General features: G+C 47.6%; 1 protein-coding gene across 6 annotated transcripts; it reads right to left on the bottom strand.

Moving 5' to 3' along the window:
- Positions 1 to 2,736: 2,736 nt before the first annotated feature.
- Positions 2,737 to 7,131, bottom strand: ITPRIPL1 (ITPRIP like 1). Of its 6 annotated transcripts, none has more exons than XM_033100940.1 (4): positions 6,827 to 7,131; positions 6,603 to 6,696; positions 6,094 to 6,278; positions 2,737 to 5,740 (listed from the first exon to the last, which is right to left on the bottom strand). In XM_033100940.1, exons 3-4 carry the CDS (start codon positions 6,236 to 6,238, stop codon positions 4,128 to 4,130), a joined length of 1,758 nt encoding a protein of 585 aa, XP_032956831.1. In that variant the 5' UTR covers positions 6,239 to 6,278; positions 6,603 to 6,696; positions 6,827 to 7,131; the 3' UTR covers positions 2,737 to 4,127. The 6 variants fall into 6 exon arrangements, with proteins under 6 accessions (XP_032956831.1, XP_032956828.1, XP_032956829.1 ...); XM_033100937.1 differs by having other exon boundaries at positions 2,737 to 5,785; positions 6,827 to 7,121; XM_033100938.1 differs by having other exon boundaries at positions 2,737 to 5,785; positions 6,846 to 6,878.
- Between the last annotated feature and the right edge of the window lie 8,345 nt (positions 7,132 to 15,476).

The following is a 15,476-nucleotide window of genomic DNA, read 5'->3' as shown; positions in this document are numbered from 1 at the left end:
ATTCTTGCTGGGCAACTCAGAAACAATGAGACACAGGAGGGGGTAACAAGCTAACAGGCATGGAGTCTTCCTAACTAATGTTAAGGTGAAGATTCTTAAGGTGATTGAGCCCAGGCTCCCTTCCTGAAGCAGATGTTTCTGTCTGAATCTCTTGGGCAGGAAAAGGGGGAGGAGGGGCAAAGTTTCTTTCTGAGTCATTTCTTAATAAAAAGCTTGAAATCAATATCCCAAAGAGCAGCGTCAGGGCAGCAAAATTTTGGTTCCCTTCACTTCCTAAAAATCTCTTCAATCCTGCATCTCTCCTTTTCATCCATAGCACCTTCTTGCTGGTGGGCAGCTGTCCCACACCCACTCTGACCCCATGCCAGCTGGGCCCAGGGTGATGGTTGCTAAGTACCAATGTGACCTGACACTCCCTCCCCAAGGTCCGAAACATTCAAAAGTCCCACTGCTCTGGGAACTTCCAAGGTGGTCTACAAGGTCCTGCGGAGTCCCATCCCTGCATCCTCTCCAACCTCGTCTTGTACCCTGCCCTCCCTTGCTCTCTGCCCTCCAGTCACTTGGGCCTCCGTTGGCACTGGCCCTCACCACGCCCACATCCCACACCGGACCTGTACACATGCGGTGGGCTTCCCTGATACACTCAAGTGTCCGTACTGGAGGCTTTAGAACTGGTCACCTGTGCAATTTTACATCCGCTGGGTTGACTGTTTCATGTCTATCCCCTCCACAGACAGCGCCATAAGGATGAAGCTCATCACTGTTTTCCCAGGGCCTGGTGTTAGCCCTGGACACAGCAAACACTTAAATGTGTATTGAATGAGTGACGTTGGAAGACAAGCTTAAGTCCTGGATTGGGAAGCTTAACTTCCCTGGGCCTCGTCTTCTCCCCCATTTATAAAACAGTGATGAGAATACCCCTTTTGCTGGGCTTTATGAGGGTGTAGGTAGTAAACGCCCATGAGCACATGGGCTCAGAGTATGCTAGGGTCACTGTCATCTCACTTACTTGTGCCCTCTGTGCTTCGTGCATTTGAGAGAGGAGGGCTAGCTTCTGGATTCCATGTCTGCACCAACCAAGAGCGGTGGGGGTTGGGAAGACAGTAGGTAGCATGGAATCAGGAGCCTCTGAAGAGCTGGCTTGGAACTCCTGGCAAAGGAAGGCTACTAGGTGACCACTCAGTTAAGCATGAGGCTATGCCTCGGTGAGGCATGTGGTTGTGATGGAGCCTCCTGAGCTGACTGCTGGGGGCTCTGCGTGCAGGGACGGCCAGCCCCACCCCCTGCGTCTCATCTCCATTTCCAGGGGCCAGGTCCACCAGGTGCAGGCAGGTCATTCACCTCCCGCTCTGAATGCCCTCTTTTGGGTTGGGAGGTTAGGACTAGGAGGGTACCAAAAAGACTGAATGATTTGTCAGTGGTGTGTAAAACTCAATTCCTCTGTACAAAAATAAAGTAGTGGGGTCCCTCCCCCACCCGTCTGCAGAACAGCGGTGCTGGGGCTATCCCCTTCCTCATTTCACTCCTCACTAAGATTCTACTTCCCCAAATGAAGGCAAACAGCCTTAGCTTAGGTGAGGGACAATGGTATTGTAAGTTGGCTACCTCAACAAGCAATTTTTGGCTTCAAATTTGCCCTGAACTTCCAGCCTGCCGCTGGCTTATGTCATGATGTAGTTCGTGATATAAACCATTTAGTCACTGGGGCTCAAGGTGCACATAGTTGGAATGGCTTTACATTCATTTTGGCCTCTGAGCAAATGCCTTTAATTTTGTATGTGATACGAAATGCATGACCTCCTAAAGACTGGGCCAAGAACCAACAATTTCTATCTTCTGGAATTTCCAAACAACATACCACCTTTTATGTTAAAATTAATACAGTGCCTTTTGCTTTTCAAAGCACTTTAAACCCTACATCTTGTTTGATTCCCAAGACCGTGCTGGCTCTGCTGTTTACTGTGTGACCTTGGGGAAGCTGTGTACCCTTTCTGTGCCTCAGTTTCCTCTTAGGTAAAATGGATAAGATAGAGCACTCACTTCATGGGGTTCGAGTGTGAGGATTAAATGAGTTACCAGATGTGAAGCATTTAGATCAGTGCCTGGACCCTTGGCAATGCTCAATGAACACTAGTATTTCCATTCCCGTAACTAGTGTTCTGTCCTGGGTGCCAGCCAGGTATTGTCTTAGAATAAAGCTCAGCGTCCTAATACCTGGAGGTTTCCCCTTTCATTGTAAGAGTATTCCCAGAGCACTACAGCTCTGTTTTTCACATTACGACTTGTTTTTTCTATACTCTTTCTTACACCCACTGCCCCACCCAAGCTGTGCTGACTGTTCCCTTTGTAGTCTTCTGCCCGCTTGTCACCTTGTTTTCTTTCTTGCCCCTTACAGACTAGAAACCCCACAGCCCTAGAACATATCACCTTCTCTCTATCGACAGACTTATGCCTCTAGAACTTTGCATGTTGTACACAGCCAATAAGATCTTTTAATCTGGCTGACATTTTGGCTTGGACACCATGAAAATGAGTAACTTAGACGTTCCTAAACATTCTGAATTAGTCTTTCCTGGCTACTAGCCAGGCCACTGGGAAACCACAGGGCAAACTGGTTCAAGGTACACTAAGAAACAGCAGACTGTACTGGATGGAGCCACTCAGGGTGATGTGAACTTCTGGGGAACAGGCATGTGAGGATACTAATCTGCCGGGTGTTCACGCACAGATTCCAGCTGATACAGAAATGAGCCTCCTTTATTGATTTAGAATGAAAACACCAGCAAATTATTTTCTAAACAAAAAGCATATGAAAGTTTATAAAACACTGAAATCCTACCAGCACAGAAACAACCATCATTGCATCTGAACTTGAAAGCAGCATCAGCAGAAACCAGCAGACAACACGGGAGCTACTGTGCAGTGGGAGCCCCAAGTACTCAGTGGCATCAGCTTCTCGGACACTTGTGACTTACTTTTGCTGGGGGGAGGGTGTGGATCTACAACCAAAGCCCCCAATGCCAGCACCTAAACCTCCCTGAGGTCAAGGGAAACGTAGGGCCCGATCTTCTGGCACGCGAGGTAGGAACAGCACTGGATTTCCCAAACAACCGCACCCACTACCGTAGTCACATTTCTTAACACTCCTCAGGAGGCCCAGGGTTTTAAACAATGGAAAAACACACCGACCACGCCTCCAGAATCATGACTTTGCTCGCGCTGGACTGTCTCGCAGTCACTTCCTGTCCAGCCCTGCCAGTGGTCCTCGATTGTGACCACCTCGCCTTGCAAAACTGCAAACACAGTTCAAAAACTCCCTCTGTCATCTTTGAAAAGAATACAAAGGCATTCCCAGATTGAGAAAAAGCACCGCTGCCCGTGGTAGCTAAACCTTTCCGTTTAACAAACAAGTGGCTTCCCCCAGAAACAATAGTTGCTCATCTCCAAGTCCCCCCAGCAAATCATCCTTGCTAAGGGTTTTATAATGTTGCTTCCAGCCACAGAGAACGTCAGCAGATGTTGGCTAGTTGATTTTAGCAAATACATTCCCTTGATTATGGAACGGGTCACTACTGACTTAAAATTTGTTTGTAAATCAATGCTAATAAATTATTTGGGTGTTATTGGAATGTCTTTCAGATGTATAAAAACATGAACATTGGACTGAACTAAGAAAATGGAAACTAAACATCTTGGTTCTATCTTCAAATAGTGAAGGTCTGAAAAGTCAGATCCTAAAACAGGAGGAGGAATGAGCTACGATGGAGGTATCGTCTGGTTCTCTTTCACTTCCAGTGTTGACACACACAAAACAACTTCACTCCCCCTCGGGTTCTCGACTCTTTAGCAGCAAGATCCTCCCATCACATCTGTTTCCCTGGGCTCTCTGGGGGTCATGATGAAAGGTAAGTCAGGAGGAAACTGCAGAAGACCCATCCTAGACGAGGCCCCACAGCCTGGGCCTCATCTTCGTCACCATTTCACACATGCCTGAAAGTGTCATAATCTATCACAGCCCTGACTCGCAAGGTGAAGGTCACACACACCACCGATGTGTCTGAAAAATAAACTCCTTTGCAGCCCGAGGTAACAGAAATACCTATTCCCCCTTTTTAATGGCTTTCACATTAATGTGCCCCGGCCACAGGGCCGCAGGGCAGAGCTTTCACCTGGGTCAGGAGGTTGTGGAACTCTCCCACAGCCTGTGAATGTGCCATGGGGTTCAGCACCAGGTGTTGGAAAAGATTGACAGGCTCGGCATTCCGAAACACCTTAGGGATCGGGATGGTCGAGGGCAGGAAGCTGTTACCAATGAGGAAATGATGGAGGGACCTTTGCTGGAGGCCACGGCCCAAGAACCAGAGGATGTCCTGGAGCCGTTGGGAGAGCATGTCATGCTGCCAGTCGGTGAGGGGCGTCCGCAGCAGCAGGTGCATGAGGGCTGTTTTGAAGTGGTAAGAGGTGAGGATGGGATGGGGTGCTCCCCGGGGTAAGCTCCGGAGGTCCCGGACACTTACAATGATCTGGAGGCACTTAAGGTGACAGCTGTTCTCTGGAGCAAAACGCCCTACCAGCTTCAGAAACAAGTGCTCACAGGCTGCAAAAGACTCAGGCCAGTCCACACTGGTGAGCTGCCCCTGGTCAGGGGCCTGACTCACCAGGTAAACCAAGGTGTCTTCCCGTTGCACCCCCAGGACCAAGTGGATTGAGAGAGAGCGGCCTGAGCGGTAGTCCAGCCGGAGCTCACAGGAGGTGGTGGATGGTGGGAGGCTGAGCTGAAAGTCATACTTGTGGGCCACGAGGGCCCAGGCATTGCCCACCAGCTTCCGGAACCACTGTACGGTCTTGCACACGTCCAGGTGCGAGCCAGTGCAGAGGGCTGCCTTGATGGAGCTGTTGCACTTGCCCAAGGGGGACGAGTGGTCCCTGTGGTGGTGCACCAGACACAGCACATCCCCTAGAAGCTTCTCGCGCTTGCACACGCATTCCGACTCCACCAGCACACTGCCACAGCGGCGGCCTAGGGCCGGGTCTCTCATCTCCAGCACAAACATCACACCCTGGGGCGGGACAATGGGCACCAGGATATCAAATTTCTGGGTCTCGTGGAGGGTTCCCCATTTCTCAAAGGCGGCCCCGATGCCCAGGCAGTCCTCCAGCTGTGGGTGAGCCTCCCGGCGGCTGAGCACCCGGCAGGCCTCAAGGAGGTCGTCGACAAAACTCTCCACGAACTCACAGGTGCAGGGCAGGTCGCGAATGGCATTCTGGATGTGGCGTTTGTAGAAGGAGTCCAGGGCCTCCTGCGAAGGGAAGTCGGTAAGCCAGTTGTAGGAGGTCACGGGCACCACCCGGACTTCCTCCTCCTCCTCCTCGCTGCTGGAATCAAAGGCCGGCTCGTGCTGCATGTTCTGTCGCAGGAGCTCGAAGATGAGAAAAAGGCAAAAGAGGCCGGCGTTCCACAGGTTTCCCAGCAGCCAGCCCAGCGGTCCCTCCTGGCCCTCTGCCTGGAACGGCCACCCCATGTCCTTCTTCCCCAGCACTAACTGCTCGCTAGACGTGTCTCCTCTCCAGAGGCTCTCTGCCTTCTGCTTCTGCTCAGATGCTCGCTTTCGCTCTTCAAACTCCATCTCTAACTGGCGCATCTCCTCGCTCATCCGCTTCTCCAGCTGCCGACTTCTGGCTAGCGTGTCCAGATCCATCCGGTCACTGACCAGCAAGGGGTGGTGAACAACATACATCACTGCCAAGAACAGAAGGCTTATCACAGCCATGGAGGCCTCTGCATCTGGAGAAGCAGGGGATGGGAGTCAGTGGTGATCTTCGGGACTCATGTGCTCTCCACTGCATATTCCCTAGAGCCCTGGAACCCCAAATCCTGGAAGTTAACTACTCAGGACGAACAAAAGCTTACAGAGCTGGGGTTGGACAGGGCCAGGGTGGTTTGGCCGGGAGGAGGTCTGGGAGAAAGGGGGACAGCAGGATATGCCACTCAGTCTTTCTACTGCTTTCCTTCCACATGGCTGGGCGGACATGGGACTGTTTTGATTCCTATGTAGGATGGGGAGGGGGACCTTTGTGGTAGGGTGGCCTCACCCAACTCATTAGTCCACGTTGGGCACGAGGCCTGCCCAGCTGATCCCAGAGGCTCTGTTCCACGGGCGGGAAGCACTGGTCTGCCTGGGCAACACCTTCCTTCTTGCCAGGTAGCCAGCCCCGGCCCCACCTGTGGCTGTGGCATCGCACTCACTCTGTGACTTCACAATCCTCATTCTGCGCACCTAGTGTCATTAGGACTACTCAGCCTCTCCTCCTCCCTCCTGCCGAGTGGGCCAGCCCCCAGTGAACGCCAAGGAGGCACAGTGCCCCAGCCACCTTTCCACTGCTTGCTGCTGTGCTCTCTGAGGTCTTAAGGGGGCTGCCAGATGTCCCATCCGTGGGTGGGGGTCCCTGGGCAGGCACAGCTGCATCTCTCACCCAAGACATTTGTGAAGCCCAAGGCCACCTGACAGCCGGCAGTAGTCGGTTCCTGTGCCTCCCCACCCACCACAGGGCCCTGAAGCTTCCTGCATTCACCCCACTAGTTCACAAGCTGCTGGGCTTACCGAGATCATGAAGGACCAAGTCGTGTGGGCTCTGACGCCAGGCGGGGGCCTCTCCTCCCTTTGGCACTTGGCCTTGCTCAGGCTCACTGGAGCCCTGTTAAAATGTACAAGTTACTGGGGGCTTTGGCTCAAAGCAGGGCCCCCCCCATTCATAACTTCCCCAAATTCCACGCCCAGAGACCTTAACTCTCATCCGTCCAGCCTCCCAGGGGTTTTCCCTGTACCTGGTACCGGGTTCCTCACCGTCTGTGTCAGCAGGAACACGGTCTTAAAGAGACAGCGCGGCCTGACCGCCCCCGCCTGCTTCCCGGCGGCGTGGAGGCTCCGGGTTCCTCGCCGGGTCCGCACGCGGGAGTGGCCCCGGTCCCCTCTCCCCGGGAGAACACCATGTCTGTCCGAGTGTCCGGTCGTCTGTGCGCGGCCTGCGGCTGAGACCGCACGGTGCCGCGCGCGGCTCCGAGGGCGCCAGCGGAGAACAGCGACTCCCGCCGTCTAAGCCCCGCCCAGCGCCATCCAGGCCCCGCCCAGCCCCGCCCAGCCCCACCCGGGCCGCGGAGCTCGTAGCGGGAGCCCGCCTCGGGGCTGCTGTGACCCTCGGGGCGCACACGCGCCCTCAGTCCCGGCCCCGGCTCCCAGGCGAGTGTGTGCAGAGCGCAGGGTCTGCGGCCCGACTCGCGGCTGAGGGGCTCTCACGCCGCAGCTGCTCGGCCCCCAGGGGGTGGCGCCAGGGGCCACGACGGTGCCGGCGTCAGCTTCTTTGAGCTCCGTTCCATAGAGAATATACGCACTGGGCGTTTAGGTGTGAGGGTGATGGTGGCATAACTACTAGGAATTGACTGGGGAAACGTCATCCCCATTTCGGGCTGGCCCAGAGCAACATGATACAGGAGATGGGATGTTTTGTCAGCATCCTTAATGCGCGTCAATCCCAGCCCACCCACAGACTCATGCGGTTCACCCCAACCCGGGCTCCTATCACAGTGGCTCTCAGGAAAGGATCACACATCACCCAAAGACCTGGCTTGAGGCCTTGTTCACTACTCACTAGCCATGTGGGAATACGAATCCTAAACGTAGGGACCTCTGCTGAAGAGGGGAGGTCTATAAGAGAGAACTTTATAAAGTGTGGAGGCGGGATAAACCTTAAATTCATTAAGAAATACCAACGGGGTGGGATTCCTGGAAAGGATCTTCGGAGTATCAGGAAGAATGCCCAGCCTTCTGTCCTGTGTCCGCCAGCCAAGGAGAAAAGTAAGTGTTGATCTTTTGACTGATGCTTACTAAAGTCCTTCTGCTGAAAGAAGTTTTGGGCCTCCTTATCAGGTGGCAATGCAGAGGGGGCCCCAAACAACTTGGACCTTACTTCCAAAAATATTGGCTTAATCACGGAGTGGGAAAGACTGTGTTCTGGGTGACAGTGACTGAAGTCCCACAGTTCCCCTTTATGACCTTGCGTGACAAAGACTAGACCACAGGCTGCTACCAAGCACCAGTGCATTCAAACAATGATGATGAAATTATTATTTTTCAATTTACATGACAATGTCAGGATGAAAAGAACACATTTCAGAGTGTGTAAACCAGTGGTGTGTAAAGCCATGTGTTTAAAGATGTGTATTCATGGTCAAGTAAGGGTTTGTTTCAATAGTGATTGTCATGTTAGAAGACATTTATTAATTCATGGTCTGCACAGAAATGAAGTGAGTTATTATACAGAATTAGAGACCCCAAGCTACAGAACTATTAATCCATTTAAAGATCACATCTCAGTGACAAAAAGCCCTCACAGTGGACATTTAGTTAGCCTGTTATTTGGTGGTTCTTCTTTTTGAGTATGATGTGAAGTGATTCTTGGCTTAGTCAATGAGATTAATAAGAAATCAAGTCATTAGAACATCTTGTCACTCACGTTAATTCATGACAGTACACAAATGACGTGAATAAACTGTAGCAGTGGTCACTTGTTTTAACAACTGGACTCCACTGTGGTGGGACCTCCCCTTGTCAAGTTAAGAAACATGGTAGTTTTTTCCCAAAATTTATTTTTATCATTAGAAAGCATGTTATAAAGGACATAGAAAGTGAATACCTAAATAATTTGCTGGATTCTGCCTCTTGGCCCACAAAACCTAAAATTTGCTTGAGACTATTCATCTTTTGGAGAGAACAGTTGGGAAAACATCAATAATCAACTTTTTCATAAGCAAATGATTTTGAGTGGTTTTCCTTGGCTCTTGATTTGACAGATGTTACTGGTAGTGCCCAGTGGTTGCTGTTTATTCCAGAAGCCAAAGCAGGCTTTGCAGTTACTGAAGAATTAGACTTTATGAATAATCTGCATAAAACCACCACAGGCAAGAACATTGCAAAAGAGATGAGAAAACACTAATTCAGTACAACCTGAAATGGAACCTGCAATATATCTGCCAATGTATTGTAGCTGATGGTGGTAAAAAATACATGTGGAACAAAAAAAGGTTTAGATGGACAAATTTACGAAGCCTGGAAGGTTCATTGTATTAGTCATCAACAGATACTTAATGGAAACTATTTGAATCCATCATGCATTAGTGAACCATTAGTGTCAATAGTGAACTTTGTTCACTCTCATCAACTTCAAAATCATCACTTTGGTGAATTTTGGTCAGAAATAGAAACTGAACATCCTGACTTGCCCCAACACACACACATCAGTTTGGTGGCTTGGCAGTAGTAAAGTCTTACTGCAATTTTTTTTTTTGAGCTTGGGGCTGAGATTAAATGTTTTCTAAATGAGAATAGCCCTCAACTGCTATTATCAAACACTGAATGACTTTGAAAATTAACTTTTGTTGCAGACTTGACACTGTTTCCTAATGAAGTCAATCAAAAATCACAAGGCTAAATGGCATTTATATATGATACTGTGATGACAGCATTTCAAGAACTAACTGTTTGAGTTACAAGTAATATCAAGCTGCTTAATACACTTCCTGTGCTGTCCAAAGAGAAAAGAAGAAGCAAGATATCCATTCCCCCATACGTTTTGCAGCATATATATTTTCTGAGCTCTAACTACAGTTCCAGCAGAGTTTATCAGACATCAGTTCAAGTAGGAAGGACAGTTCCATATTTCAAAATCCATTTAACTTTGCAATTGAGCATCTTCCAGACAATCTTCAATTAGAAGTGATTAACCTGCAATGTAATGACATACTAAGAGGCAAATATCAAGAATCTAATTATATATTTAGAGGTCCTGGCTCATGGATTAGTCACCCACCCCACCTGGGCTTGATATCTGTCATCTGTATTCATATTATGAAATATGACACCACAGAAAACTGCATCTTGGTAATTGGTTATCTGTTGGTTTCTCCAACGAAAATCTGAGATACTTAAGGGCCCAGACCAAAATCAGACCTACTTCAGTTCCTGCTGTGCAACAGCTAAGTGTTTTTGAATGAATGAATGACACGGGGTATTCCAGCCATGAGAATAGGAGAGTATTTGGGGTGGGGTAAGGATTGTACCTTCGTTGTTTATACAGACTGTTTGAAAGTTGGGGATAACTTATAGAAAGCAAACCTAGGATCCATATAGAATCCTGACCAAGAGGCTGCAGAAATTGGGTCTATGGCCAACAATCAGATAAGCAAATAAACATTTAGATCTTAAATACAATGTTTGGATTTGGGGCTAGTGGTGGGAGATGATGGTAACCAGGCATAAATAACTGTGATACGATAAACAACTATATGAGAAGCCAGTGCTCTCAACCACAAATTTCAAAAAAATATATTTTTTACAACAGCAAGATGTTCATCAAACCAATTTCTTGTTATCACAAGTTCAGAAATGTATCCTGCTCTGGTGACAAACATTTGTGAAGCTTGCCTGTGTGGACAGACCTGTGTGTTGTCGTCGCTTCTGAACATAAAGGGGAAGCAGAAAATTGCTGCCTCATTTTCAAATCATCCAGGAAAGCTTTTTGGAGGAGGAGGCTTCTTGATAGAACAGCTGCTACCTGTGCATAGAATGCACCAAATGTGAATGGCATATGGAGCGTGTAATTTACTTCTCATATATTTCTTCAGAAAAACAATGGACAGTCTCTTCTCAGATGTAGCTCTTAGACTATGGGCAGGGCAACAACATAGATGCTCATGATTAACTAGGTATTTTGGAAGATACAAGCAGATTGTCTCTGAAATCTGTTGTGTTGAGTTGTTCATTTATTCCACAAATATTTATTTGAGCATTTTTTATAACCATGAAAGGTAGAGTTGGACCAAGACAATGAGAGGTCTGAGGACAGGATCAAAGTTCTTGACAGGTATCACCGATGTCCCCCGTTTGTCCTTCCATCTTGCTCTCAGTTTGCTTACCACCACTCTTCTCGCTCCTCAATGTTCTCTTCTTCATCATTATGGACTTTTCTTTCCATATTCTGGTCTGTTTACTTTTTCTTCTTTTGTCTCATTATCATCTTCTTCCAAAGGTTTTTAGAGTTATTACACAAATTTTCAGTCACTTTTACATTTCTTAAATATTTAAGCCTTTGAATAAACATTCAAAAATGCATAAACATTTTTACCAAGTAAATACCTGCTCAGAAAGCCATTGTATTGTCCCACGAACTGATTATTATAATTACAAGAGGAAAAACAGTAACGTCACAGCAGGGAGACCTGGCAGTTACCATCCAAGGACTGTGACCCCTTTCCAAGAAGTCTACATTTATATATATAGGTATGACATTATTTCACTTTTAAACGAGCATATGGCAACTTGCACACTGAAATGAGTTCTCAGTCCCTGCACACCAGCCACCTGGAGCGGCCACACACTTAGATTAACGGTGTGGCCCTGTACCACAGCATTCCAGCACAGCCACCCAACCTACAGCTGTGACACTGGATACACCTAGTGCTGGATACACTGGATACACGAGATCAAAGTCAACGTCACCATTGTGTGCTTCCTGTACGGGGCATTAAGAAGGACACAACCCGCTCAGAGAATATTCTTGCCCCCCATGCCTAACATCTATAACCCCTACAGTGGGGAAACAAAGTCAAATAGAAAGACATTTTACAAAATAACTGGTGTGTGCCCTTCCAAATGCCAGTGTCCAGGAAGATGAGAGAGAGAGAGAGGAAGGAAGGAAGGAAGGAAGGAAGGAAGGAAGGAAGAAAGGAAGAAAGGAAGAAAGGAAGAAAGAAAGAAAGGAAGAAAGAAAGAAAGGGGAGGAACAATTCCTGACTTGAGGAGACTAAAGAGATGACGATTAATGCCATGCATAATCCTGCACTGGATCTTGGGAGCTGAAAAAATGCTGTAAAAGACATTATTGAGATAACTGTCAAAATTGGAATATGGGAATAGTATCATATTACTGTTAGTTAAGAAAATGGCCTTATTCTGTAAAAATTCACACAGACGTATTAAGGAATAAAGGGACACGATAATGTAACTTTAAACTATTTTAGAAGAAAACATTAGAGAGAAATAGAGAATGGTAAAAATGAATTTGGCATATGTTCTTTGGTTAATGTGGATAAAGGGTACATATAAGTTTGAAATTACTTCAGTATAAAAATTTTGAAAATAAAAATGTTACCTTTATAAACACCTTAAAATACTCCATTAATTTCATGATACAGGGCACATCTTGAGCAAACATGTTACCCTTTAGAGAAATTCTATGCTTAATTTCAAGAAGAGTAAACATTCAGAAACCCCCGCTGACCTAGTCACTTCCTGTCTCAGCCGCCCATGATGACATCCGTCCAACAAACAGACATGGTTCTCATGTAACAGTGAATGCTTGCGTGCTCTTTGGTTAATGTAACTGATCATATGAATACAGGAAAATGAAAGGAAGAAAACAAAAATCATCCACAACCCCACGTTTTGGAGTAGGTCTGAAAGATGTCCACAGAGATTGTAGGGCCCAACCCCACTCCCTGCAGTGGTGAGGCCTGGGGCAAGCCATTGGACCACTTTATGTCTCAGTTTCTCCATCTGCAAAATGGAGAAACTAATACGGCCTTGCTCAAAGGATTGACAGGAGGAGTTAGTATTTACAAAGAACCTAGAGCTATGCCTGGCCCATGGTAAATGAATATGCAGTTACATAAAGTTTCTTTTTCTCTTTTTTAAACTGAAAATCATGACAGGCAAAACTAATCTATGGTAGAAAAACATGAGAACACTGATTGCCTCTGGGGGTGGAAACTGATTTAGAAGGGCCTGCGGGAACTTTCTGGGGTGATGATAATGTGCTATATACTGTGGTAGGGGTATGCATTTGTCAAAGCTCCGAGAATTTTACATTTAAGGTTTGTGTATTTCATTATACGTAAATTTTATTTCAAAAGATCGAAGAGAACTGTAAACAGATATTGAAATATGGTTAGTGATGTTCATGCTAACATATTTAGGGGAAAGCGTACAGATGTCTGTACTTTGAAATGCGTCAAAAAATAAAGACGGATGGATAGAGGGTTGGATAGATGGACAGAGATGTGAGAAAGCACGCATGGTAAAATGTTAATGTTAGAACTGAGGTAAAGTTCCCCATCAAATTCCACGCCTTGACTGTGACCCCTTTCCAAAAAGTCTACATTTATATATATAGGTATGACATTATTTCACTTTTAAACGAGCATATGGCAACTTGCACACTGAAATGAGTTCTCAGTCCCTGCACACCAGCCACCTGGAGCGGCCACACACTTAGATTAACGGTGTGGCCCTGTACCACAGCATTCCAGCACAGCCACCCAACCTACAGCTGTGACACTGGATACACCTAGTGCTGGCAAACTGTTACCTCCTGTGTGAGGGCTGGAGTCTGGGGAAGAGCCAACAGTCATTCAGAACTGATTTTGGTAGGTTCGAAGGGCCATTCAGGTTCAGTAAGACCATTTGGGATAGAAAGGAAGGATATGACAAAGAAGGAGGCAGTTTTCCTGTGTTTGAATCATAAACTGCCTCCAAACACAAAGCGTTTCATAAATACCTTTGAGAAATACAGCTCTATTGGACAATACTTGACACTCACTATTTCCTGGCATACTTATAGGCGCCCAGCAACCCTATGGAGTAGATGAAACTATCCTCGTTACACAGGTGACACACCTGACCCACAGAGTCACTAAGGACTTAGAACTTATCTAACATTGCACAGCTGGTAAGGGATGAAGCCGGGATTTCAACCCAGGCAGTCTGATACAAGGGCCCATGTGTTGAATCACACATCAGACTGCCTCTTGGTTAAAAGCAGGGCACTGCCTCCTAAGGTGAAGACCTGGAAGGGAACAAGCCTGCTTACAAACATACACCAGGTGAATTAATTAGAAGATCAATTTTGTCTCCACCTAGTTAAACTTACATATATCTACACGTCATATCTGTCTTGTTTCCTGGTGCAGTGACTGGCACATAGAAGACAGTAACATTTTGCTAAATGAGGACATGAACGAATGAATGAAGTAGTTCAAAAGTATGCATTATCGGTGAACTGATGTTCCAGGCAAATGGAGAGAGAACTACCATTTACTGAATCCCTCCTCTGTGCAGGCCACTGCATCTACCGGAGTCCTGTGATTGAACCTCACTCTAACCCTATGAGCTGCATGTTCAATCCTGGGTCAGGAGGCATTTCACCATCGAATAAGCAAGTTACCAATGCACTTTGAATGACCCAGCATTCCTTTTCCCCGGCCCCAAGCGTTCAGGCAACCTAAAGGCTTCCTGGACACACCAAAGACAATCACCAAGTTCCTCTGAGTTTTGTTCTCATTTCTAATGTTTCTTAACCCCTGCCTTAGGTACCTCCAGGAGGTACAGCTCACCTCTTGCTCCGTCTCCTGCAGTAGCCCCAGCTGTACTAGCTGTCTCTGGCTCCCCTACCCCCCCTCTCCCACTCTCCTTCTTACCTTGCAATGCCCAGCTCTGTGAGGAACCCCTGTACAGAGGGCCTGGAAAGAGAAGGACTGCCTTTGAGGCCAGTGAAGCCAGGCAAGTCAGCTTATCTTCTCTGGGCCTTGATTTCTTTATTGGTAAAAGTAATCAATAGATTTCATTGGGCTTTATGGAGATTAAATGAGATAATGTATGCCAAAGTGGCACTTTGCAAATGCTTGCCACATGATAGTTTTTTGCTCAATCTAAATGTTGGTGCCTCTAATCAAACACCTGATGTAAAGTTGCAAAAAAACGAAAAACCCCAAACCAGAAACCTGCTATGGCTTCCTACTGTCTCCTAGGCTAAAGTGCAAACTCTTAACAGTGGCATTTTTTTTTCCCAAGAGATTCTAAACGATATCTATCCAAATTATATCCCATGGTTCCATTTGCCCCGCGCTCAGCTAAACTGAGCTCTTAGCAGTTCCCAGGACATGCCTCAGTAGGCTGTTATGAATAGTACTTCTATGGACAAGAAACCCAAAGGAGGACATCAGTCACTCACTGAGGCGCGAGCGCGCACACCCGCAAGTTATTATAAATTACTCGCTGGGTGCTTCAGTTTCCTCAGCCGGAACTGGAGCTAATTAGCTCCTCCCAGCCTGCACAGCCCACAGGACAGATGCCACTGTCAGGAGCGGCTGGAAAAGCGCTGGGGTTGGAACGAGGGGGCTAAGCAGGTGAACGTTTCGTCAGGAAGTGAAGAGCCTTTGGTGCTGAAGCCGGAGCCCGAGGTAGAGGAAGAGTATGGGCGGTGAGTCCGAAGTGGCAGGAGGTAGCCGGAACCAGAGTCGGAGGGTCCCGGGATTCCGGGACCCGGAATTCGCCGGCCCCACCCAGAAGGGAAACGGCGCGCGCCCGCGGAAAATGCGCCCCACTTGCACTTCCGGCGCGCGACCCGGAAGCGGAAAAGAGCTGGTT

This window comes from Rhinolophus ferrumequinum (assembly GCF_004115265.2).
Source record: "Rhinolophus ferrumequinum isolate MPI-CBG mRhiFer1 chromosome 13 unlocalized genomic scaffold, mRhiFer1_v1.p Super_scaffold_3, whole genome shotgun sequence".
Taxonomy (NCBI): Eukaryota; Metazoa; Chordata; class Mammalia; order Chiroptera; family Rhinolophidae; genus Rhinolophus; species Rhinolophus ferrumequinum.
The sequence above is the reverse complement of the archived record's forward strand: the minus strand, read 5'-3'. Positions and strand labels throughout refer to the sequence as shown.

Bases quoted from the DNA above. Each gene is read 5' to 3' on its own strand.
- ITPRIPL1 (XM_033100937.1), bottom strand. From the start codon at position 6,238: ATGCCACAGCCACAGGTGGGGCCGGGGCTGGCTACCTGGCAAGAAGGA. The intron at 5,786-6,093 runs GTGAGGCCACCC...CTGCTTCTCCAG, and splicing joins AACGTGGACTAATGAGTTGG to ATGCAGAGGCCTCCATGGCT.